The sequence below is a fragment of the Rattus norvegicus genome, chromosome 14 (genome assembly GCF_021556685.1).
Source record: "Rattus norvegicus strain SHRSP/BbbUtx chromosome 14, alternate assembly SHRSP_T2T, whole genome shotgun sequence".
In the NCBI taxonomy this organism is placed as follows: Eukaryota; Metazoa; Chordata; class Mammalia; order Rodentia; family Muridae; genus Rattus; species Rattus norvegicus.
The window spans coordinates 65,422,157-65,449,450 of record NC_141547.1 but is presented as its reverse complement, the minus strand read 5'-3'; the positions used below and the strand labels follow the sequence as shown (position 1 = coordinate 65,449,450).

Genomic DNA, 27,294 nt, shown 5'->3' with positions numbered 1-27,294 from the left:
TGCAAAACCTATGTGTACCAAGAGCGTGCATTCATAGTCCACCAAGAACCCGGAAAACAAGCCAGGTACCTTCTGGTTAGCCTTTGCCCTCAGCAAACTCTCTAAGAATCCACATGCAGGCTCAACATCCCAGTCACCACCACTCTTGTAATGCCAGAAACAGAGTGAATTCACTCTCATCAAACTGAAGATTCCAAGGAAGGGGAGAACGACAAGCAACTAAGAAACATCCTCACAGCCAAGATTAAGCTGGTACCAATGACTCCATGAGCTGTGGGGCACTAATGCTGAAGCAGAGCATGGGAATGCTCAGTCCTGGCCTCCCCCCACCCCCAGGACTGCACAATCAGATGCACACACTCATCAAGGTCAGTCTCCACCAATATAATGGACAGATTTCAGGATTTTCATTGCATGGACAGAACTAATGCACATGGACTAAAAAAATACATGAACTGCTGCTTCACACAAAGAAATCTCCCCAATGGGATGTCAGGGAGAGCAGACACACAAAGCAATACCATGTGAGAGCACAGTCACAACTTATCTATGGCACGGAGTGTTAGAAAAGGGGAGAGAAAGCATGGGGCTCCTAAGGGCTGGAGTAGGAACCACGGTGGGGAATGGTGGGCATAACATGGAAATGGCATTAATCCAAACTCCAGGGTTTATGTACTTTGCTCAGCATTGAACGTTAATGAAAACATGAAGAGCTGGTCCCTCTGATCCTTAGTTTCATCTTGCAGAAATATATCCTGTATGGATAAATTACACATCATGAAATGTGTAAAGTGACAGTAAACAAGCAAATGGCTGGAAACAGACCCAACGGAGAAAAAAAAACCAAGGCCATTAAGGCATGGTTAGAAAACACTCCTCAGAGGAAGCAGGGGAAGAGAGGTGTGGGGGTTGGGGGGGGGGGACAGACAGACAGATAGTGTGTGTCTCTCTATGACATGTAAGATGAGGTTCTGCAGCATGGTTAGAATAGTGATACTGGATCATACTGTTCTAGTCGCTGTTCCAAAGCTAACCTACCCTAGTTCCAGACCTAAGGACAGGAGACTAGGACAAGCGCCTATAGCATAAGAACCACAGAGCGTGCCCAACACAGGAGCGCCTGCTGCGGATCAGCTATCACACCTAGCTCCCCTGCCTTAGCAGCAGCAGGAGTGTGTCCAGTGTCTTCTTAAATCACTTTCTTAGATTTTGCTTTGGGGTGGTTGTTGTTGCTTCCCCATGTAGCCTTACCTGCCCTAAAACTCTCTGTAGACCAGGCTGCGCTTAAACTCAGAGAGCCATCTTATATTGAGATGGGTTCTCTCTCTGAGCTTGGAGTTTACCAATTTAAATGGACTGGCTGGTCAGAGCACCATGGGCCCTGCTGTCTCTACCTCCACAGTGGAATTCCTCCATAATGGTATCCACAATGACATCTGACTTTTTACTCCAGGTCCTCAATCTTTCACAGCAAGCACTTTACCTCCTAAGCCATCTCTCCATCCAGGTTGCATGGTTTAGGAGAGCGTACACAACGAGCAATCATGTGGGAAAATGGGTGAAAACAGGGCTACTTATTCATGTTGTGTGAACATAGAACCCTCTTCAATATGCAAGGAGCTATTTACTAACTGTAGTTAAACTGATAGCTGAGGGTTCCCACTGTGTCTTCACACACACACACACACACACACAATTGAGACATCTGATGTGATGAGCGGGCCGTTGAAAGGTTGTTTAGGCAGAAACCTTGCTGGCATTCCGGCCAACTATGTACCAACTAGAGCTGGCTTGCTTTACTTCGCACACTCAGTTAGCATTATTAAAGGAATAAGGAAGTAAGCCACTGGTCTTTATAGCTCAACAATTCAAGCCACAGAGGGAAAGCAGACGGTGAGCATGTTGGCCTCACTGTTCACTGCTGAAGGAGGCGCTAAGGTCCTACATGGTGTCTACTCCTATCTGTAGATGTCTTACTGCCCAGGGCTCCTCTGACTCTTCTGACCCTACTGGGCACTTCTGACAGCAATGCAGCGATCCCAACTTCTGCTGACAACCCCCGCCCCTCAGGACCTGGGCAGCTCTGTAACTGACTGCAGGGATGAGCAGAACCAACCAGGATATCATCTACTCTAGACACAGCAGCAAAATCAGTAGCCGTGTCTCACTCTCTAAAGCACAGTTCTCGACTGGATCATAAACAGAAGCACAAGGCATAGCTCCCTAGAGACACGGGCCTTCAGGCTTCACACAAAGACATAAGGAGACACCATTCAAGAAAAGCAGGGCTATGTTTATGAATCAACACAGGTTAGAAGAAAACAAAGCAGTTTCACCTTTAAAAAGGCATTACTTCTGCCTTCACCTGATGGAGAGGTGTAATTTTCTCTTACAGTCTTGATGAGGGACCCCAGGGATCCATGCGTGCTACACAGTCGCTCAGTGATATGCCTACGTTAAGTGGGTTTTATTCCACCAAAAGTCTGTATGATGAAGAAGCAACTCTAAATTTCCAGTCTATGGTAACTTATTTACAACTTTTCAGCAATCCCAGATGTGTTCCTATCTTCTGCCTCTAGGTGGCAGTTACATCTCAGAAAACAAGATTCTCTGAAAATAGGGGGGAAAGATCTTAGCAGTTTCCCAGCTCTGAAAAACTGTTTCACATTTTTTAAAAGATTAAAAATCTGAGAGATAAAAGAATAGCTTATTCCTTCTAGAAAAGGATTATACTAATTTAAATAGTTTAGAAGAACAGTTAGGAAGTTCAAAAATAGAAGCTTTCAACCAGTATTAGATTAAACAAAAACAAAAGTTTCACATGGTGCAGTATCACAGCAAAGCTTAAAATGCAGTATTTCTTTTTCCTTTATTTTGCTCAACTCTGACTAGTATTATATACATTTCAGACAATCTTGTATTTCCTATTGTTTCTCCTTCAAATGCTACATGGTTTCCAAATATTTTATTCTCAAAATGTGAATGAGAAACATTTTAAAGCCAGAACCAATCAAAATGCAGAATTGTGAAAGAGTCTCCACTGAGACAGCTACCACATAACTATTGCTACCAGAGCTATGCGATCACCAACAAAGGGCAGGTGGGAAGATCTTAGACTCCCAGAGGAACAGGGAATTTACTGTAAGATTCTGTCTCTCAGGTATGTCAGAAGCTTCATCCATGAAGAAGTCTCACCAATGACTCCCCAAACATGAGCTGAGCAAGGACACCAATGGACATGCTAATGTGGAGGGCTGAACTCACAGGCCTTAACCTCACACACGAAAACTGCAGGCAACTAAACAAAGCTGAGAGCCAGAGAAATAGTCTTCTCTAGGGAAGACACACCAATAAGTTGTCTAATACCCAATGGTCAGCCCTGAAAACATCTACAGTAACATTACAGGCTGTACTTATGTGTTTAGAAACACACACACCATCACCACCAATAATAATAATTAAAAGAAAAAGAAGTCATGAATTTAAAAGAGAGCAAAGAAAAAGAGGGAATAATGTAATTGTAATAAAATCTCATAGGGAGGGTGGCTAAAAAGAAACAGTCTCAAACTTTCATTAATGCCCACTTAGGGAACAATCACATTTTACTCATTATCTTGTGTGTGTGTGTGTGTGTGTGTGTGTGTGTGTGTGTGTGTGTAGGAGGGGGGTTTGAATGCCATGTGGCATGGATAGAAGTCAGAGGATAACTTGAAGAAGTCAGTTCTCTTCTTCCCTCATATGTGGGACCTAGGAAGGAACTCAGATCTTCGGGCTTAGAAAAAAGCACTTCACCTACCACAGTCTATTAATGCTTTAATTAAAAGACAGTTGCAAAACAGTGAAAAGAGAATGTACAGAAACCAGACATCTCATTACCTATAAACACTGGTTTAAAGCACAAAAGGGTAAATAATAATAATAATAACAATAATAATAATAAAGTCGGATCTAGCGGTATGTAGCTCATTACTCACTAAGATCCCTAGAATTTGCATGCTGAAGTATAGGTATGTTGGATATGGTTCAAATGTACTGCCTACAGCTGTGTGCAAAGATTCATGGTGTCACTGTCATGACAAACCTATCACCTGCAAAATACTCGCTTGCCTCAGAATCATTTCTTTTGGCAAATGCTATCACATCATTTATATGAATATATGTAGTAAGTATAAGTAATTCTGTCTAGATATCAGATTTACAATTGAAATTAAATAACCAGGGAAGTCTTGGCTATTTCAGGGCAATGTTTCCCTTCATGCAGTGATCTCCCTGTGCTCTACACACACATCCAGGATCGTGGCACCATGTGACAACCGCAAAGTGACTGCAGAGTAGCTACAACAGTAACGAAGGTGGGTCACTTCATCCTGATGTGCTCGGGACAGAGAAGACTGAAGCAAGTGTCTCTAGACTCAGGCAAGCATTTTAGGAGACCTCACTGTATTCACAGAAAACGGTTAACAGGCAACAGCAGTGGTGAACAAGAGTGGGTAGTGGGGCTGACTAACAACTGAGTGATAAACTGTCGTAGCCTCAGTACTATTCCTGCAGCCACTAAACTTACTAAAGTCACTGCCACCCAGTGCCATGGTCATCGTCAACTGAAAAGGCTAAGGATGTGGTGTGTAGTCAGAAGGCACGGCAGTAAGCAACCCTTTGTTACCTAATGTGCATCCTTCAGCCAACAAATCCCCCAGACTGCAGGAATCAAACTGCAGAAACCCAAGCTACCTATCTCTTCGTGTTAAAAGGGTCAGAGCTTAGCTGATCTGATGCCCTTTTGGTTCACTGAGCATCCTCTACAGAATATAATCTCATTCATTTCCACTTGGTAGTAACTCAATTTCCCTTGAAATTCAGAGTCACCTCTTACATAATTAAATGGAGCCGGCTATGTTAAGTTAGAAAGTAAATTCTTCGTTTGGGCTTAATTATGCAGAGAGGACCACTAGAATATATAGTATTTATACGCCAAGCCAACAACAGCCACACCATTAGCACAGCATAGTTGCCCAGGGAGCCGCACTGAATGGTGGTGATGTTCTCATCCGAGTAGAGTATACAGCAGCCATCTGACTTCCAGCCTCCTTGTCCGTTCAGCAAATCAAAGTCCCACTGTGCAGCGATGGCGTCTGCTCCGTGGGCGATTCGCCGCAGCGTCACATTGACAGGGACGTGGTGGGTATCTGTGGTCACACCATCTGGAGAAAACGGCAAGGAACGGGATTTCTCAAACCAACGTCATAAACAATTAAATGCCAGCTTGTACACGGATGGGCACTCCGCAAGATCTTTTTTCACCAGTGATTCATTAGAACAACGAAGAACAAAAGCAAGCATTGTTAGGAAGAGCAACCAATAAAGCCACAGTGCCCAGCAACCGTTGGGCACCATCTACCACACAAACCTATTTTGGTGAGGATCACAGGAGTCACCACTGTCCGCCGCTTGCCATCATCTGCCAACTTGGTTGAATTTCCAGTGGCTGGAAAAAGCTTTCCGTTGCGGAATGCGATGAGTTGAAGCTTGTAGAGGGAGTCATCAGTTGCTCGGACTTCCCGCTTTTGTTTTGGTGAGAAAAGGGAGGAAGGAAGCTGAATAGAGGCCTCCATGATGGTGTTCTGGAAAAAAAAATATACATACATACATATATATACACACACACACACACATACACACACATGCGCGCATACACACACACACACACACACATGCGCGCATACACACACACACACACACATACACACACACACACACACATGCGCGCATACATACACACACACACACACACACACACACACAAAACTCACCATACTAGTATAAAAAACTTGACCAATGTCAGGTAGTCATGAAAATGTTCAAATTATATGCCAAACATGTTTTCAAAAAGTACATACAAAAAAATTAACATTTAAAACAACTGACAAGTTCAGAAAAAAGTCTGAGCAGCACAGAATGGCATAGGTCAGAAGTATAAAACAGAAGTGCAAGTTCTTTTTGCAAGCATTTAAAAACAAGGAAAGTGTTAGTTTTCCTGTAAGAGCACACACAGCTCCAGCAGGCAGCCTTAAGCAGACCAAGAGTTTCATTCATCAGTTTATCATTAACAGGAAGAACCAGGAGGGCGAGCACAGTAAAAGAGCAGAGTTTTACAGAGAAAACAAGTTTAAACTCAGCACACTGTTATGTCAGCAAACCATAACGAACAGAAGGACAGTGCTTGATGGCCACAGAATGTGTCCTCACTCCTTCACCTTGACCTCAGCCAAAAGGTCAAGCAGCAATATTTCCTGTTTTTACTGAGGAGTTTAAGTTACACATTCAACCTTAATAAAAACACATTAACTTTAATAAAGTTAAGCATTCAACTTTAGTTTTAAAAAAAAAAAGACTATATGCTCAGGAGATATAGAATTCAACTACCTTGAAAATATTCACTAAGGGAAGAATTTATCATGAAGTCATTTTCTTGGCCACCAACCCCGTTCTCCCCCCAAAGCAATCTTTAGGGAGCCAAAAGAATTTCCCCTTAACAGACAAAGGTGACTATTATTTACTTTAATAATACTTTCCTTGTGAGGCTTTTAGAATGCTGCCCCCACATCCTAGGCACCATATAATTTGACTACGAGTCCTGCTTCCATCCATGTCCTAGCTCAGACATGGTCACAAGAGCTCCTCAGAGGGAGCCTCTGCTCTCCGGGTCTAGTGTGCTGGGCAGTCGGCCCTGACAGCAATGCCCACTACTCGGCTGCCTGACAAACTCTTGAATCCATCTATTTGACTTGCTGTGTAACAAGGCGGTTCTGTTTACAACAGAAGAGACAGATCAGAACGCATGGCTGGCAGCCAAGAGAAAGACTATACACAAGTCTGAACATCATGCTCTTTGGTGGAACAGCCCTTCAGTGGCTTTCTACGTGGCTGTCCCCTCTTCTGGACTCTAAACAGCCTGCACACCTGTGTTACACAACCAAGGCAGGCAGTTCCAACACATGTCTTACCCTCTGCTTATTAACCAGACAGGAAGAAATTTGGGCTGCAGATAACATTACTAATATCTTTTAGCTCCTATATACTACTTCCTGTCATTTACATTTACTGAAAATAGCTCACTGTTAATAAATTTAACCAAGTCAACATGGCATGCTTACTGAAAAAAAAAATTAAAAGGTTCTACTGAAGCAAATGATTGACTTTGTAATTATTTAAGTGCTCTGCTTACAATGCGGGCACAGCAGATACCAGACAATAATCTGTTGGGTGTTATTTGAGAAATTTACATATTACTTTTAAATTAAAGATGTCATGTATATATGTGTCAGAATTACTAAGGAAAACCATGCAAAAGCTCCCATTATTCTTACAAATATGAAAGAAATCCCTCCTCTCGGAGCCATGGAGAGGAGGGAGAAAGAGCGTAAGGGTCAGAGGGGATGAAGGACGCTGGGAGACCAAGGCCCTGTAAATGAAGTGAACAAAGCACACCGGAACGCAGACTGAAGCAGACGGTACAGCAGCAAAGTGTTGTGAGTGGCCCCCTCATGCTTGGGAGACAGGGTAACACTGCTCCATTTCCTTCAACTTGTGTCTCAACTTCCGAACATGCCCAGTGGACTCTCAGTGGACGGACAGAGGGCACAGAAGCTGCAGAGCTGTGAGTACACCTGACGGGTCTGCGGCGCCTGACGGGTCTGCTACCGGCCTTCTGAGTATTTATCATAGCTATGAGCTTAGTGCTTTTATGGACTCCTGAGTGTGAGAGCAAGTGGATCTCTGACTCCTCTGCTTGTTTTTAGGGCTTTTCTCTTTGATATGAAAATATATACATGTCTTGTAAATGTATAAGAAGGTACCTAAAGATAAAAACCAAACCACCTTTCAACTAATAGTTCATAATCCTACATAATAGACATCTAATCAAGCTTAGAACTACAAAATTCATAAAATAGTCTCACCAAAGAACTCAAAATTATTGGAAAGTAAGCAGAGTTCTCTAGAAGAGTATTAGTAATGATAAGCCAAATTGATTTTTGTGGTTCAAGAACACAGGGCAGCCTGTTGTTGGTCTGGACTTTCCGGCATACTGGAAGCCAGAGGGAAAAACAGTGGGTAAAGACAAAGGAAGAGAGCCTCCAGCCATCCTAACTCAGGCTTACATGCCAAATTGATTATTAAAATGTCAGAACTTCCACTCACCATGTAAAAGTTTGAAATTAAAAAAAATTCTAATCATAAGCTTGTAAAACTAATCAAAACCAATAAAGGAAAAGCTCATAGTAAGAGCTACAGACCCACGGCCTTATATAGTCAGGGCTTCTAAAGGTCCTTCAGAGCCCAGGAAAGAATTACCGAATAATTACGGTTCCATGGGATGAGAGAAGGAGCCCCGGGTGCTGATGAGATGAATTGCAGCTGCATCGCCAATGTCCACAATCACAGTAAGAAAGTAAAATGTGCGTGCGCTTCTTCCTTTAGAAGAAGTTGCTCACCACTGACAGGAAGGCTGCAAATCTAATTCTAGAAACCACTGAAGAACACGTAATTTGCTACATTCCTCATGACTATACCTTTATCTGCTGGCCTGGAGGCAGGAAGCAGTTTATAATTTCAATTAATCATATGTGGGCTTTAAGATGGTGTGGATTACAGCAATGAGCAAGATACACACACATAGGAATCCCGGCTAATAAGTGGGAAACTTCTCTCAAGGAGCTGTGAGACCTGCAAGACTATGGCTTCTAGTGATCGTGTTGGAAGGGGGCGGGCCTTGCTGGGGACAGCAGCAAAGTGTTGTGAGTGGCCCCCTCATGCTTGGGAGACAGGGTAACACTGCTCCATTTCCTTCAACTTGTGTCTCAACTTCCAAACATGCCCAGTGGACTCTCAGTGGACGGACAGAGGGCACAGAAGCTGCAGAGCTGTGAGTACGCTGCAGTGGGAGGACAGCGGTCAGGGTCCAGGAAGGTCCAGAAGTGAACAAAGTCCAGAGCCAGATGTTCTAACATCTGTAGTTTTGTTTCGTATCAATTTTAATACAAATAGGTAAAACATGAACACATATGAAAGGCATGTTGTCGTGGCCTTTCAGTGTCTTCCATGACAAACTATTAAAAGAAGCACATACACATTAACTCCAATCGGAAAGCACTTTGGATAGACATCGGCATCTTACGATGTAATATGTCCTTCCTCCATAAGGAATATTCAAATTTTAAACAATACCTTTAACTTTTATAAAATTCTAACGGTAAAGTCAGGATGAGATAAAAGCTACTGAATTCAAAACAACAAAATACCAATTTATTTACTCAGACAACTGTAAAAAGGTGGCATGTCCTAAGGTATTTTCTTATCCATAACTAGACATTTAACTATCTCTGGCTTATCTACTTGCCATAGATAATGAGGGTGGGGTGCTTTTAGGATTGATTTGACTGATTTTCTTTGTTAAGAACGTTTAACTGTTAATTTTAAACAGTTTTTAAAGATTAGGTTATTTTGTGTTTGGCCCCATGTGGTCACCAAAGACACCAAGTCCTTGCTGTCAATATTCATAATTTAGACAAGAGAGATCACAGTTATGCCCATTGCCACAACCAAGGAAGAATGAAGCTAACCCTGAGAAAGCACTGTTGTAAATGTCAGCATAGGTTCTCCTTTCATCTTACGTTTGGTATCATTTCAGGAGCCCCCACCAATAGCACAGAACTGACGTCTGAGAGTCAGAGACACTGGTCTCTCTCTGTTTACACAGCTGGGGAATAGGGAAGGAGGACACAAGGAATGCAGGCTACCTGTGTAGCTGCAGAGAGCATAGTCAGTCACATCACGTGACCTTGGAGAGCCAATGCACCATCAGAAGACTTGCAACACCTCCAGCAAGTGCACAAAGCACCTTGGGTTAACAGTGACTAATTCTGTGAAGAAGGAAAAGCAGCAGCAGTCTGCACAGACGCCAGAGGGAGAGATCAGCAGAGTGTCTTCCAAACCAGGAAGAGCTACACACACTTGAGAAAGGACAGGAATCAAGGTAGGAAGAATAAAGGCACTTAATGACTGGCATGGGAAATGATGAGCTTCAGCTGGGATAAAGCCCCAGGTGTCTGCGGTCAGAGACGTATGGGATGTTCAAGGATAACTGGTTTCTAGTCAGTTATAAATGGCTGACTCTTAGTTACTCAAAACACTAGCTGACTGCTCACACCCTTGGCAGTTCACTGGCAGTGCACTCTGCTGTATTAGAGGGGCATCCCTAGATTATGTATCAATAGCAAAAGGAATCGCTGGGGAAGGAAACATCAGAACAGTTTTGCACGCAGTACATAGGAGTGAATTTGGGCACCTGCAACTCTTACCGTGGAGCCTACGGAGGCCAGGCTTCAGAATCAATCTGTGGAAGCTGACCTGCCTCACATGATCCTTGTACCCTCTACACACAACCATGACAACAGTGGGCACTGAGGAGAAACCAAGGACCCAAGCGTAGGGTATGAGAGGACTGACCAGATAGTGTTGGCTAAGACTTACTAGAGGTGACATATGCACTGGGTCTTATCATGTAACTAAAGGAACTAGGGAAGTGGGGAAGAGCATAAATTCCAGTAAAAGGGCTAGCATGTGCCTGGACAAGTGTGAAAGACAAACCAAGGCAAGTCTGCTATCATTAGTCAGAGAGGAGAAGCAATGACAAGGGATGTGGGACAAGAGAGCTCAGGGCAGATGCCCAAGCCAATGGCAGACTCTTCCACAGACTTGCTGTCCTTACAAGAGGCACAAAAGATCAACTTTGCATCAGGGTAGACTTGGGGATGACACTATGTAGACATCGTAGCATCAACAGCAGCTACTCACTATGGAAAGATCTTCACAGCGCTCCAATGGAAACCCTCAGGGTCAGTGCGCACTCAAGGGCTGGAGCAGCAGGTACATGGCAGGAGGGGATTTCAGTGCTGCAGGAACTACCAGGTTAACGATGGTGCATGCGCGCATCCAGCAGTCAACAGCCCAGGTAAAGAAAGCATTTTAAGGAATGGCCTCAAGACAGAGGTTGAACAGGAATGTGCAATGGCTTGGCAAATGCAGGCAGCTCCTAAAACATAGCATGACTTCTTTACTTATGAATTTTGACAAAGGAACACACTCAGCAAAAAACACCCTTTGACCTTTGGTTCTCCCTAGGCTGACAATTGGCAGTGTCACACTCTCTTATAATACTGGGCAGCAGCGGCAGCAGCAAGCACAGGTCCCCGCTGGCCATGAGGACGTCAAGATTCCACAGCATCACGTGCTGTTCAGCTAGAAAATACAGGATCTCAAGTACATCCCCTATATTCTCAACGGCATATTTGCAACCAAAACTTGTTCTAAAGGATGAGGCTATACTACAAGCCAGGAAAATCTGCATGGGAAAGTATGGATCTGGCTAGGGTGACAGCATGCAAAGATGCACAAAAGCAAACCCAAATATGCAAGGAGCCAGAAGCCAGATACCTTCTGCTCTGTAAAGGTGCCTTTCATACAAACTCAACTCAGGTGTTAATGTGTGCCCACACTGAAGAGGGGTGCAGTGAATGATCGGATGCAGTAGTTCAAGTAATCTAGGCTGCATATTTCTGATTACACACAGACGGAACAAACATTCCCAGCTTTGATTTTTAAGGGTTAGGAAAGTCCCCTATTAGTGACAGAGCTGAAGTTCATCTGCTCCTACTGACATCCAACATCTAACTGCATGGTGAAGAACATGTTCCTCCCAACCCTGCCTCACCATGACCATCCAGGGACAATGACAGAGTGCCTTGTTCCCTAGCCATGGGATGATCTTAAAAGGAGAAGAGTCTAAGGTGTAGCTCCCGGAGTGTTCAAGAGATGCCCTCACTGTTAGCTGAGAGTGTACTCCTGACACAGAGGAAGCCTGTGAAACCCAGGAAGAGTACGGTGACATCACTTCCGTCCCTTTCTACCAACTATAATCCATCAATCTCAAGTCCTCCTCAGAAACACATGCCTATCTCAAATGCGCTCAGCATGCTGCTCTCTCTGCTTCACTTTACAGAGTATTTTTTGCCAAGAAAGGTACAGGAAGGCAAGCCAAGCTAAACTACAGGTGGTGACTGTGGTATCTTGTGCTCTCACCCGGCCAAGAGTAGCAGATCGATCTGGCCAATTCGCCAAGGCATGGCATCATCAGATGTTCTCGCCCACTCCAGACTGTCTTAGTGGCTACCGTATTCCTACACTCAGCATTCTTGGCTGTCCTTATGAAGGGCATCAGGGTAAACTATGAGGAAATACAGGAGTTATCCATCCTCTGAGTGGACACATATTAGGCACCTTGAGAATGTCAAAGCACTTCTGTGATCAATTATTTGGTAGGCTCCTTCTATTGAGAAGCCACAGAGAACATGAGAGAGCTAAGTGAAAGGCAGGCAAGTGGGGCTGCCATTCTGTTACCAGTGCTTTGTTTCAATGTAGCTGAGACAAACTCTAAAAGTGTGCAAATAAGCTTTGTTTTCTTCATTGCTCAAAGACAGTAACAATAACGATACTTTTGAAAATATATAATGCAAATTTTGGACTTTTTAAAAGAACATGTCACATATTGACATTTCCAAAAATAAGAACATATATCAAGGCTGATTTCTGTAGACACTGTAGGCACATTGTCAAAAGCCATAATAATTCTAAGGCTCATGAAAATGCTTTAAAGCCTTAAAAATCAAAAGTAGAAAACTTTTATATAAAAGGAAATATTTTGATAAATATTAATATATCAGCCTTTATACCATGGCAATCAGAGAAACAGTAGATTTAAGTGGAGAAAGTTAGTATGAAGGCAAAACGTGTGTGACCTATGAAGTCTCCATGGTCTACCTCTGTCAGAGTCTCCTTTAAAACAGCAGCATAATATCCCAAAGCTTCTCACCAACCCCTTTCAAAATACCTACATGAAAAAACAACAAAACAAAAGGCCCAGCTATTGGCAGCATTGCTGAGGAAGAGACCCCTCCCTTTTGCCAGCTGCAGTTGGGAGAGCTGGCCCTGATGAGGTCTTGAGAGAGCACGAGAGCTGGCCCTGGATATAGGGTTGTAGGTGAGCTGGCCCCAAGGGCATGAGTGTCAAAGAGCCAGTGGGCCGAACAACTCAGATACCTCTCAGGCCCTGATCCAAAGCTTTGAGTTGGCTCACACCAACATCTACCCAACTGAGGAACTGCTGGAGAGCATGAAAGTACCTATCCTACAGATCCACAACTACAGGATCTTTACGACATAAGGCAACAAGAGGATATCCAACAGGAGTCCCAGTGAGATTCCAATATTCACAGAGTGGCAGAATCCAGAGGCCTCATACAGACCAACAAGTCATTGCAACCAACATTTGTAAACAAAGAAGTATGGACAGAGGGTATACTGTGGCACACACTATAACACACTGTAGCAGCCACGGTGAAAATTTTTTTCCTCTGCTAAGCGGGAGGTTACAAGGCTATGAGGGAGGAGGATGAGTATGAGGGGAGGGAAGAGAAGTAGTATTGGAGTGCACATTATGACATTCACAAAGAAGCAATAAAAAGTGTAAAACACACACACTTTAGCAAGATTTCTGTGTAAAGTTAGACTGTATTCAAATGTGAGGGGAGGTAACTTTAAGTTGAGCAGTGAAGACAGCACACCTTCAGGGCCAGGCTGGAGAAGGTGCTGGAAACATTGCACTTGAAGCTGAGCTGCTTGTCCAGGTTCCCGTCTGGGTCCCTTCGCCCATAGTCAGAAAGACCTGTGCGGTCGGAGGCAGCCACTTTCTGGAACACGGAGCAGGTCATCCCTGTGAAGCCAGCAGCCTTGATGACATAAGCTTCCAGAGCAATATTGGGCGAATACTGCAAAAGTCAAGCAAACCAGAGTTATGAGAGCTTTAGCATGTGGAGTGAGACAGCAGGCACTGTGGCTCAGAGTAGAGCATTTGCTTAGCACACACGAGGCACCGAGTGTGAACCTCAGCACTACAGATAAAAAGAAATAATAAAAATAATTTGAAAAATACCTTACAGCTAATAAACTAAAATATGAAGGTTTTAACTCACACAATGAGCTGTGAAAACAATCTGTAGCAACCCCCACTCCCAACGCCGATGCACAGAATGACTGCAGAAAGAAGAGGATGGAGTCCTGGTAACGCTCAGCCTACCCACACTGTCTCTTCATGTGGAGAGCAAGCAGGCTGTCTGCACTGAATTCAAAGAAAAAACCAAAAATCTGCAGACTCATTCTAAAGTTGATTTTTTCCCCCTAAAAAACTAAGGCAGATGCTGATCCAAATGGCAGAAAATAAACTGAGTTAAGTAGTAAATTAGGTCAGGATAATTGCCTAAAACAGATGGCACCTGCTGACACTGTAGCTTTAAAGGAATTCAAAGGTGACCTGAACTTAGGGGACCACGCTAAGATGTACAACCTGTCAATACACAAACCACCATGTCTGTATGATGTACAACCTGTCAATACACAAACCACCATGTCTGTACCCTGGAGAACCCCCAGCATGCCTCCCATTCACAACCCATGCCAGGAAAGGCACAGGAAGAGAAAAGGGGACAGTTTCACTTTCAAACCTGCCAAAGTGGCAGGATTAACTGTGCGTCTAACGAAACCGTGGTCACTCGCCTTGCTGGGAGGACGATTATATATGCATTAGCTTTGGCTTCACACAGTAACCCTGTAAAATCAGCATTAATTACACATATAAACTAATAACATATACTCCAAATAACTGCTGGTAACAATGCACAAAAATCCAGTAGAGTTTCTGAAATTTCACATCAACCACAATTGGTGGATGGAATTTCCCCGAGGAATAAGAAAGCTGTCCTTCTGGAGAAGCCCTTGTCTTCATATTCTCATACACCATCTTGACTTGTTCTACCAACCCCCACCCTCACCCTTTCCTTGGTTTACTTCCTCCAGGCTCAGATAGCCGTAGTCAACCATCATCTTAAAGTACTAGGTAGAAATTTCCAGCTATAATACTCATAAATATCTTTCCTCACTGTTAGAATTGTTCCACGCTACCATTGGTGTTATATCAATCTCTTATTGTGCCTGATTTATAAGCTGGGCTTAGCAGGTATGAACACAGAGGATAAAATGGCATATGCAGGGCTCTTGACTACCCATGGCTTCAGGCATGCACTGGGGTCTTAGAATGTTTTACCAGGAATAAGGAAGGCAGCTGTGTAAGCAGATGTGTAACTCTTGGAGCCTGTTTTACATGCAGAAATGGCCTTCACTCATGTGCCATCACTTTTATGATGCCCTTCTATGGCAGAAGGACCTGGGAGGTACAGCTAAGTAATAAGGAAGGCTGTAAGACGGGACCAGGTGTAAACAGCTGGGGAGGCTATTGAAGACAAGTTGGCCTCAAGTCAGGCCCTGCATCCAAGAGCAAAACTGCCATGAACCTAGCGGTGAGACAACAGCTACATTATGCCTCTAATTACATAATTATTTGGGGACAGAATTCTAACCTTAATTGAGCTAACTGTACAATAATGCACAGGATGATCAAAACGGCTTCAGGAACCATAGAACACTCAACTTCCCTGGAATAGTCAGGAGCTGAAAACCATTAATCAGATCACAGAACGATAGCTAAGGGAATAAGACATTTATTTATCACATTTTTAGAACAAATATAAGCAGTACACAAAAAAATTTACAAGTTCAACTTAGCATGAGCATAATTTAATGCTATTTAACTAGAGGTTATTATACTGTACTAACTGCTTCCAAATGTTGGAGGGCAGCCCAGCCCTTTAGGATGGAGCCCGAGGCAAGCTATCAGACATTCTCCTGCAACATCCTTGGCGCTCAGAACTGAGAATTACCTTGGATGGACAGTGGGTGGCATGCCAGGAGAGCCATACAAATAGTTCTTATTTTTGTTGTAGAATTCACTTCAGTGAATTAGACAGTGACAGCCATTCAAATTACATAATACAAACGTATTTCCCAGTTTCTGAGAAAACAGATTACTCAGAAGCAAAATTAACTTCTCAAATGGTTTCAGAGAAAGACATTCTGTGCTTATCAGCAGTAGCAGAGACAGTGACACCATGAGAGGGTAGAGACGAGGCCCTTCTAGGTTGGAGTGGCCATATGCAAATCCTCCTGCGGGCCTATGACGATGCTGTACTTACTGTGGAGTACACGTGAGCCCCACTGGCCAGGCGATGTGTGGCAATGCGCTGCAGACACTGGACAATTCGGCTGCAGGCCTTTGCCTCCCTCTGTGCCAGCCACAGCACCCGCTCATCAGCCAACATGATGTTGCTTGCCACATCAACCATCACATCACCAAGCTACAGAACAGACCAGAGAGGAGAGAAAGATGTTAAAAGCCAAGGCAAGCTGCTGAACAGACTCAAAATAAAAACTTAAAATGAAAAAAAAAAGTTTTAAAGGATGAGATTGGCTTCTGTATAGATCTGATGTATGAAAACAGTACGTGTTTCTCATGAAAGCCCTTGGATAGGAACAGCATGCTCAATTATGGCCATTTGGTAATATTTAGCTCCAAACAGTACTTAAGTAGCCACTACATCACTGGTGACAAGACTGCTGTGTATCATCTCAGAGGAAAAGAAAAGCAATTAGATTAATTAAGGAGGAGAATGTGACACACTGTCAGAGACAGACTTCAGTTCATCACCTAGAAAACCATTATGAACACTTTATGTGCATCAGACTAAACTCCTATTAATTACACACACTACCTACACTATCTCTTCCATCTCCTGGAGTATTCAAAATACCGATCACCTTCACCACCCCCCAGTACCCAAAGTGTACTGTGTACATGTGTGATTTCCCCACTGTGAAGGAACACCCTCCATTCTTCACAAGTCAAAGAGTGCCAGAGTGCCCAAAGCCATGTAACGACTGACCCTAGGAGGCGCTCCTCCCTCTCCTCTGCTCCTTGCATCTACTCGGCTCTCACTTGTTCAATTGCACTTTATAGGTACCAGCATGAGGCAGTAGCAGGAACAGATCACTGACTTCCTGGTTACTGCAGTCAAGTTACCACAGGAAATACACTCAGCAGCCTGTTTGCTAAAGAGACCCACCCACCTCAAGGGAGTTCGGAACAGCATCAGATGTTCATGAAGAGAGATCCTGGCAGAGGAAACGAGAAAAAAAAGCATTCCAGAGGCTGGAGCAGAGCTTTGCAAGCCAGCTTGTTCTCACACCACAAGGCAAGCATCAGTGGCGTTAAGCTGCAATGCCAAGCCAGAAAGCCAGCAAATGGCTTTGGATCATCCCAGAAGAGCCCAGCTAAGGCCCTCAACACTGTTCTGCATCCAATACTCTGTACAAGAAGTATGAATAAGACGGCTGTGGAGGGTTAAGGAGAAGTCCAGTCTACCCTACCATGGTCCACTTAGAAGACAAGTCAAAGGAAAAGCACCAGATGCTCACTCTATGACCATGGCAGAGCAATCTCAGAGGGTGGGTGAATACCAGCACTCTGGATGACCGGCCAGACAGGCCCCTCTCTGACCCAGAGGGAGGGAACTACAGTCCAGTGCCTTCTGCACATTTAAGTGCCAGCAACAAATATCAGGCTCCCAAAACCAAGCCTCACACACAGCAAGAACGAAAACGATGCTGGCCTTTTTCATTATTTTACTAGTTACTTGGGGGGAAAGGTAAAGATAAATAACCATTTTGGTCCCTGAAGCAGGCCTGCTTTCTAAAACAGAAGGCTTTGTATTGGCCAGAGCCATAAGAGGGCACCTCGTTCTTCAGATTTTCTCTGCAGAGTTAACTGGCAGAGTAAAGAAACCTGATGAGGACCCCTAGACTTATCATTTTGGAGGCTCATCTTGGATTTCTTTTGGGGGTCACCTCTATAAGATGCTACTTCACATATGACAAGTTCTCCAAACATACCATCAGCAAATGGCTGTCTGCATCACCATCATTCACATTGGCACGGTTCTATTCCGGCCCCTTAATAGACAGACTTCCTGTTAGGCAGACAGATAGGAAGGGGGACCATGGCTAGGTAATAAAGGGGGTGAATTTCCAAGATGGCCAGCTTCTTCTTCAACGTCTGACTGGAGACAAAAGCCTGGCAACTCAAAGTTCTTGTATGCTTTTGTGTCCCACCAGCAGACTCCCCGCTGAAGACCAAGCTCAAGGACTGCTCACGATCTGTCGTGAAATAGTTGTGGGCCAATCGGCTTAACTTTCTTCACATCTTACATTAGGAGAAAAACTCTTTAGAGGCCCTACAGAAAAGACTGGACTTTTCAGCTTCTGAGTTCTCCCCCTTGTTTCTCAGGGTGCCTGCTGCATGTGTGTTTCTTCAACCACAATACGAGACTTCCTTCGGATGGTAGGAAAGGAGGTGGGGGCACTTTGTATATCTGTTTTTTAAATATGAGGGCTTAATGCCTATTATCTATCACAAACCTGGGTCTAACTATTAACAAGTCCCTAACTTTGTACTGCACAGAACATCAAAGCTTCATTCCGACTTTAATTCCCTATAGTCAGGGGACTAAAATGTATTTCCATATATACCTTAGTATCTGTGCAAGACTAACCAAACTGCCAATAGCTATCAATGGTCATTTAATTCGTGGGTCAATGTTCACTAGTGGTGCTCACTTACATAATCACTAAATAAACACTGACTGACTGTGGCTCGCTATGCTGAGCCGTAGAAACGGAGCACTGGAAGAATCACACATGCTCCACTTTCCAGCTTATAGCACAGAAAGAAAACAACCTTGGAATTCTCATTTGAAAATGTGATTCCCACTGAAATCACTGCCATGACAGACTTATCAGGGTAAAAATGTGACAGAGAATGATGACATATAATCAAAACATTCCATTTCCACTGACTCCCACGCTCTCAAGGAGCGTTCCTCCAAGCATGAAGCAGTATCGGGGTCAACTGACAGAACAGTTAAGAGGAACTAGGCAGGCACAGTGGTTACAAGCCAGACATGTGGAAGGCGGAACTGGAGGACTCTTTGTGTCCAAAAGCTGGGAAGACCAACTTGGGCAGCAGTGAGACCTCCTGTCAAATAAAGAGGAAGAGTAAGAAGAGGAGGAAGTGGAAAGGAGGAGAGGAGGGAAGAGGAAATGAAGAGCGGAGGGCAGGCACAAGAGAAAGGAACAAGAACAAGAGAAAGATGAGTAACTGGAGAAAAAGGAGGGGAAGGCAAACAGGCGGAAGAAAAGGAGGGAGGGGAGAGAAAGGCAAAAACAGGGGAAAGGATAGGAAAGGATAGGAAAGCCATGGCTAATCTGTACAATGTCACTCATTTAACGTCATAAAAAACATGGGCCACCCATATCCTACACTTTCCTACTAACAGGTACTGCGCTGGTAAGGACCCTTATTTCTGAGTATAAAAGATGGCTACAGACTCCTACACCATTTTCTGTACCTGCCAATCAGATCAATCAGACATTTACAAAAATGAACTAATGAACTCCATCCTTACATGCAAATTGAGAATGGCTGGAATAATGTGTTTTATGTTCTACCATTCTGGTTTGCTGTTACTTCAGGATTTTATGCAAAAAATTTAACAGGCAGTGTGATGAAGCCCTCAGACACGCTCAGTGACCATCTGAATTGAATTGCTTTGGTTATGAAAACTTCAGAGATAAAATACACAAAAGCCCTGATTGCACTAAGGCAAAGCCACAAATATGAGCTACTACAGAATAGCATGATTTTAATGAAATGGGCTTTATATTTTATTTTTTACAGAATTAAGCACACGAACTTTCTGAGGATCTGACAGTGAAGCCTAACAGTCATGTCACCACTCCTGAAGCCCTATGGTTATGACGTGAACCAAACACTCTGACCTCCAGGTCATGCCAGGATCAGAAAGAAGCTAATCACTTATATAAAGGAAAGAATGACCCACATAGTAGAAGTCACAAAGCAGCTCTGAGAAGTTCTTTTTGATCACACACACACACACACACACACACACACACACACCCTGATTCTTCTTCTGATCCTTTCATGACTCTGGCGCCCTACAAAGTAGAACCCTAGAAAACCCATGCTTAACATAGGCCATAGTTCCATCCTACTTTTCTTTCTTATACCTGTATGTGGGCTTTCAGGATTATTTTCTGATCTACTGGAGCTTCCCCACAACTATGACAGATTCTGAATTCTTTGCATAACTGAGTCACAGAAGCATGGGGTATTTTGTGACTATCTGCTAAAGGAAATATTCTGGTGACAAATCCCTTTCCTGAGTTCTTAGCCATTCAGCATGGAAGGATGAGAAAAATGGCTCATTCTCCGCTAAAGCAGTCATTCTCGTTGGCTCTCTATCTCCTGCAGATAATGTGCGTACAGGATCCAACTTGGGTTTCCAGGTTTAGCACCGGGCTCCATCACCCAATGAACCAGCCCTAAAAAAGTTCTTTTTGTTTGGAAAAATTATGTAAAACACAGCAAGTAAAGTCAGCTCTTAAATACTCCATTGCTGAGGGAGGGGAGGAGGCTGGGTGGGGAGAGGTGGGAGAGAAAACTAAACCCACAGGCTATATAAATAAGATTGAGGACTGAAAATCCTCCCAGTTAGGTGAGAAGATGAGACAGGAGCTAACAATAACATTTTCAACACTCCAATAAAATGTTCACAGGCGCCTAATCCCAAAGGGAAAAAATTTAAATGAACAATATAATGTAAAAAATGGAGACTCGGCAGCCCCTCTCAGAGCCTCTGCTGAAGAAATCTTGCAGCAGATTCCCTGAACCCATCCTAGGGTAACAGACTCACGCACAGACGGAGACAAGGAGAGCCATCTGTGTTAGGAACACAGCAGGTGACTTCTTCAGGAGGCTCACACTACTAAGCACTGGGTCTTAGAAAAGCTTAGTGAGCAAAGCGTGGCAAGTACGACTAGGTGAAAGAGCTGGGAAACACTGGAAACAAAGATAACCAGAAGCACCAGCATGGACGGCTACATTACTATAGTGTATGTGCACAAATACAAATGGGTAGACAGAATGCACAAAAATGTGCTGAGTGAACCCACAGGGGCCCTTTGTTCACACAGTAAACTGAAGCGCAGAAAAGGACTTGAAGGCAAAACCAATCCTGCTGTTCACGAACCTCTTTCTCATCAGACACATTAAGTATTGGCTTCATAAGAAAACCTCCTCCAGTAAATACAGAGGACACATTTATCCCCAGACAGGGAAATTTGGCTGCCTTTTTATGGCCACTAAATCCACCTTTTAGGTCTGTCCTGGTGGTGTCTCTCAGTAGCCATGCTCCTGGTTTAAAGTGGCTGAACTCAACCTTGGTTTTCAGAACAACAGCAATCTGTGAGCTGTGTACAGAAGCATGGGCCACAGCCATGCACAGGCCTGGCGGAGCGCACTTGAGAAGGCCTTTAATACTGTCATATCTTATGTATCTGCATCTCAGGCCATCTTATCATAATTTAATGCAGTGGTAATTAACTTAAAGCACAGTCCTTAAATCCCATGATTTCTACTTATTACCCTAATAACCAGTGAAAGGCAAAGCCCGCAGTTCCCAAAGGACTGTACAGGATGGTGTTTCCAAGTCACAGGGAATCAGTGTATACTTCCAGGATTCAATCATGAAGCCTATTTTTCCTTTGATTTTTGATAGGTTGACATCAATTCTTTTTGACGAAAACTGTAAACTTTACTGTATTAACCAGAAAGAGACAAAAACACCCGCCAATGAAATGTTCAGAAAACTACCTGAAGCCCTGAGTAGTTCTTAGATCGGGCTGGAGATCAGAAGGCAGGAGGCCATGGGTCAGACCCACAATGCTGTCCAATAATAAAGACATCCATTCCGAGATGGGAACCTTCAGAATCCCATAAAAGGAGACCCAGGCTTGGAAATTACTGTGCCACACTGTTTCTCCTCAGTTCCTTTACTCCTGTATAGAAACTCTGTAAGCTAAACAGAACCAATACCATCCTAGTTTTAGAAGTGAAAAAAGCCCATGATAACCATTAGGTCATAACCCAAGAAGACACTGTCAGCCAAGACAGGGAAGCAGGCACCAGAAGCACCAGGCACTGTTACTCAGCTCACAGCGCCACCCTGCTCATTGTGTTGTGCTTTAATTTTTTTAAAGTTGTATTTATTATTGTCACTCTTGTGTCCTCTGTCCATGTGTGAGTCCAGGTGAGTGCATGCCCTAGGGCGTGTGTGTTTGTAGGCAGCGGACAGTGTTCAGGAATTGCTTCTCTCTCCTTCTACCTTAAGTTCCGTTATCAATCGGGCTTGCACTGGCAGCATTTTTACCTGCTGGGCCATCTCGCCAGCCTCCACACTGCCCTTTATAAGCTGAGAACTGAAAAGCAGTTCTTCACATCCAACTGCAGCACAGACATTACAATGTTTCAGAGCTCACATTCCAAATGTCACTGTAATTATTCCGATAACTCGAAGCACTCCACTTTCTGAGAGTAATAGCAATCGTGTGGGCAGCTACCCTGTGATTATCAGCAACAACGGAGGGTAACAGCACCCGTCAAATCCAAACAGTTTCTCCCAGGGCTAACAAAGCTTCCCAGGGGAAGTGGTTGCTGCCAACAGCCTGGGACAGTTTATCTGAAAACCAGGGTCCGTGAGTTCAGACCACAGCACTGAAAAGTCTCACTGTCCCTCAAAGTTGCCTATTACCCAAGTTCCATTTATATACACATACCATTTTCCCTCCTTCATTAACTACACCCTATCAAGTACACGCCAACTGCAGGAGGGCTGCAGTTACCAAGTCGCTAGCAACATGCAAGACTGCAATATTCTAAAAAAGGAAAGAAAATCCTTGGTTAAATGATGTAGACAAAGAGGGCATATTATTTATCTAAAACACTACCAGCAATGACTCTGTGGTGTTTAGCTAGGAAGTCCCCAGTGGTACAAGATAGGACATGGCTGAGAGCAAACAGCGCACTACAGAACATACTTCTGGGTCCTTTGTGATGACTCCCACGATCTGTGTTCAGTTCAGCCTAACTGAACACTGATACACTACTTCACTTTAACTGGCTTCAGTGTGTACTTGACTGCCTTTAAACCCATCTCAGTTAAGTGGTTATATCATAGGAGAAACAGTGTACAAAGTTCTTAAAGAGCTCAAAAACCACAGCTTAAATGAACATTACTTACCTTTGCCTCAAAACTTAAATATTTTTCTTTTATTTGCTGCTCTGAAATCTGGAGGTATGACTGCCCTCTAAAAATGACACGTTGACAAACATCACAGTTTTAACATCCCTATTTAAATACATATCTTCTCAAAAATCATGACTTCTTTTATTGGACACAGAAATTGAACACGTCTATAAGTACCATGACGTTTCATATAGGTATATGTAAGTTCCTCAGAGACTCTCATTTCTGTTATATAATGAAATATATATGACAGGGAGGTTTAAAACACTGTCCAGGTGACTAAAACAGTGAGAGGGGCACAAGCCTGTGTAGACAATGGGACTCCCAGAGGCTACCAGAAACAGGGTGGAGGCTGCTTCTTCCCTGTACCTCCCTCTGCGATACAGAGCTCCTCGGAGTTCAGAAACTAACAGCTCATCACCATCTCCCAGATACACAGGTCCCCATCACTACTGGTGCATAAGCTTTGCAATGACAAGTTTGGAAATCAAAAAGGTGTATGAAGTCCAAATACGGAAAGCATAAACCAGTTTTAAAAATAAGCACTCCACTCTATCCCATTAGAGGCCACCATTGGCTGACATTTACACTGCAAGTCTGAATTTAGGAACTTACCTCTTTTGATTTTTCCTCTTTGGTAAATCTTCCAAACTTTTCTATCATTTCAGCCACAAATATAACATCCATTTTGTCCGAGAAGTTGGCAGCCTCTACTGTGTAAGCCAGCAGCTGCCGAGCCGTAGCTACCGCATTCGTAAGATTGAGGGGCATCTATTGAGAAAGGCAGTCCAAAAGGACTATTAATGCTGACACTGTTAACCCACTCACCACATCTACTGAGAGTTAAAACCAATTATCAAATAGTCTTTCAAATTCAAGAGTTAGATTTTGTTGTGAATGCTTCACTCCTTCTTTAAATGAGGAAAAAGAATACCCTTGGCTGGGAAGGGAGAGGCAAAGATTAAAACAGAGACTGAAGGAACACCCATTCAGAGCCTGCCCCACAGGTGGCCCATATATATACAGCCACCCAATTGGACAAGATGGATGAAGCAAAGAAGTGCAGACCGACAGGAGCCGGATGTAGATCGCTCCTGAGAGACACAGCCAGAATACAGCAAATACAGAGGCGAATGCCAGCAGCAAACCACTGAACTGAGAATAGGTCCCCCGTTGAAGGAATCAGAGAAAGAACTGGAAGAGCTTGAAGGGGCTCGAGACCCCAAAAGTACAACAATGTCAAGCAACCAGAGCTTCCAGGGACTAAGCCACTACCTAAAGACTATACATGGACTGACCCTGGACTCTGACCCCATAGGTAGCAATGAATATCCTAGTAAGAGCACCAGTGGAAGGGGAAGCCCTGGGTCCTGCTAAGACTGAACCCCCAGTGAACTAGACTATGGGGGGAGGGCGGCAATGGGGAGAGGGTTGGGAGGGGGACACCCATAAGGAAGGGGAGGGGGGAGGGGGATGTTTGCCCGGAAACCGGGAAAGGGAATAACACTTGAAATGTATATAAGAAATACTCAAGTTAATAAAAAAATAAAAAATAAAAAAAAAAAAAAGTTAGATTTTGTTAAAAAATATACTGCGGGAGGGGAGGATAAATTAAACTGAGAAAGAAACAAAGGAATGCTTAAAGACACATGGGAAAACACAGAGCTCTATCTATGCTTTGTTTAACCAAATTCTATACAGAATCTCTCCCGGTTATTGAGGAAAAGCAGGTCCCAGTTCTCTAGCTGAGAGAGGTGGACACACCCCTCACTGCCCAAAGGGACACACACCCCTTACTTACTTAGTACTATCTCTATGCCCATGTTTTTAATTTACTGACACTGTGACAGCAACAACTGCCATAGAAGAGTTAAGCTGGAACTGAGGAATAGAGAAACTGCTAAAACAGACCCCACATTGGGAGAGGGAAGGTTAATAACAGTTCACAGAAGCAACAACAATGAGAGTCAGCAGAGAATTCGCAGGGATTGCTTCTGATAAAGGGGTTATGAAGATATACAGTCAGAATCCCAGATAAGTCTGAGACTCCAGCTGGTCCAGCAGTAACAGAAAAAGATAGGGCCTCACAGAGCAGAGATATAAAGGAATTTTCAGCCCACACTTACTCTTATCTGGCATGTAAAAATACCATATTTCGTACTTAACGTAAGTGAATTAGAATGTCCTATAGTTACCTGATTGAACATATACAGAACTCTAGTGACATCATTTGCATACTGGCACCGAGAATAATCATCATCTGCCCAAAAGCCACCTCTGTCACATCTGCGCCATGCCTTCCTTTCATCCTGTGTGTTTCCAGGATAGACCCCACTGCTGTGGCTGTTCCGGGTACACTGGAGATATGCTGTGATGCCTGCCAGTGTTCTGGGCCACCTATACAGGTAGAAACAAAACAGTCTAAGAAAGCCCAGAATGGCAGGGGCTAGTAAAAAGGCAAGAATTAGGACATGAATATGATCACAGAGAAAACACACACACTCTCTCTCTCTCTCTCTCTCTGTCTCTGTCTCTGTCTCTCTCTCTCTCTCTCTCTCTCTCTCTCTCACACACACACACACACACACAAAAACTTAAGACAAAAAAAAAGTTACAATGGGTCTATGGAGGATGCATTTATCCAGTCTCTCATCTGAGAATATTTTGATAGCATAATGTAATAATTTTTCAAAAATAAGGATCTAAAATCTAAATGCTGCTATGAATGTTCAAGGAAATTATATGAACCCCATGACAAGTGAAAACTGGTGTTATGAATCAGATTATTTTTCTGTTTAATAAGTGTTATTGTATCTTTGGCATTATACAACAAGTAGGAAGTAGGACACGAGAGAAGGTCCTTGCTCAATAAAGACAGAACTTGGTCTTTTGTACAAGTATGGCTAGGAAATTTGACAAGTAAAAATGCTACAGCAGGTCCTTCAGTGCCATCCTGAAAAACCTGTTTGCACAACTGACCTCCTCAGTGGCTGTGGGAACTGGGGTAAGGGTGGGGTGGGGGTGGTAGCTGCCTGTTACTGTAACCAGCTGTGCCTATCCTGCAGGATTAGCTGAAGACCAGCTTCCCTTCTGCAGTCTGAGGGAGGTCTGGGGAGAACCCAAAGGACCAGAGAGAATCTAGCACTCAGCATCACTTAACAGCAGCCGTGGGTACTGTGGCTCTGAGGAGTTCTCCTTGGCAGAAACCTGCGTGAAGGCTGTTGTCTGCTGTTTTCATTCTACTGGAGAAGTGACTGTGTGTGAAGCTTACTCATGGATTCCTCCAGAACCTGACTATGTCATTTACCTTTGAGCTCCAATTATGTGTACTCGACAGCACCATCAGTGTTCAGTGTAATTTATCAGTGAGGAGTTACTGGACCAGGAGTCACTCAGACCTGCTGATGTTGCACATCACCCCTCAGAGCTGGGAGAAACCTTTGGTATGTGAACTCTATTTCTCTAAAATAAAAAATGAGGTTGTGCATACTTAATACAACCTATAACTGATGCATGGCAGTGGGGCTGCTGAGGCAGTCATACCAAAACAGAAACCATAATCAAAACCTACGTAAACAAACCGAGCCACCCCAACCCAAACACCACTAACGCAGCAGTGCTTTTCATACTGCAACACCTTACGGAGCGTCAGAAGATAAGCGATCCACTGCAATCAATTAAACACATAAAACACTCCAAACTGAACAGAGACAAAAACCCAACCTAAGTGGAAAGCATTATTATTACCTCATAAAAGATGTTGAATGTCACAAAATTAACAAATGCTGCACATTATGTTCTGAAGTACTCGGTGTAAGCATCATGTTCAATGTACATGAAAGTCACAGTGGCAATGATGAATGACGAATTACACACACACACACACACACACACACACACACACACCCCTTAGGAAGGCAGAAAAAAACAGAAATGTAGAATATATTGATCGAAAGACATAACCACTGCAGTATTCCACAGATTGGAAAGACGAACACTAACACTAACAAGTCCTTCTTACTCTGAAACTATTGGGGCTACAGCCAAGAGGTAACAATAGCCCCCCGCCCAC

At 43.6% G+C, this 27,294-nt stretch overlaps 1 protein-coding gene across 2 annotated transcripts in view; it reads right to left on the bottom strand.

Annotated features, from left to right (window-relative positions):
• The window catches only part of Adgra3 (adhesion G protein-coupled receptor A3), a 94,958-nt gene that overhangs the window by 13,736 nt on the left and 53,928 nt on the right, over positions 1-27,294 (bottom strand). The window contains exons 9-14 of one of the 2 annotated variants that reach the window (XM_087583096.1): positions 25,418-25,619; positions 23,838-23,993; positions 16,200-16,361; positions 13,680-13,883; positions 5,408-5,561; positions 4,993-5,201 (exon numbers count right to left, since the gene is read on the bottom strand). In XM_087583096.1, the coding sequence (XP_087439222.1) occupies positions 4,993-5,201; positions 5,408-5,561; positions 13,680-13,883; positions 16,200-16,361; positions 23,838-23,993; positions 25,418-25,619 (1,087 nt within the window). 2 annotated transcript variants of the gene reach the window in all.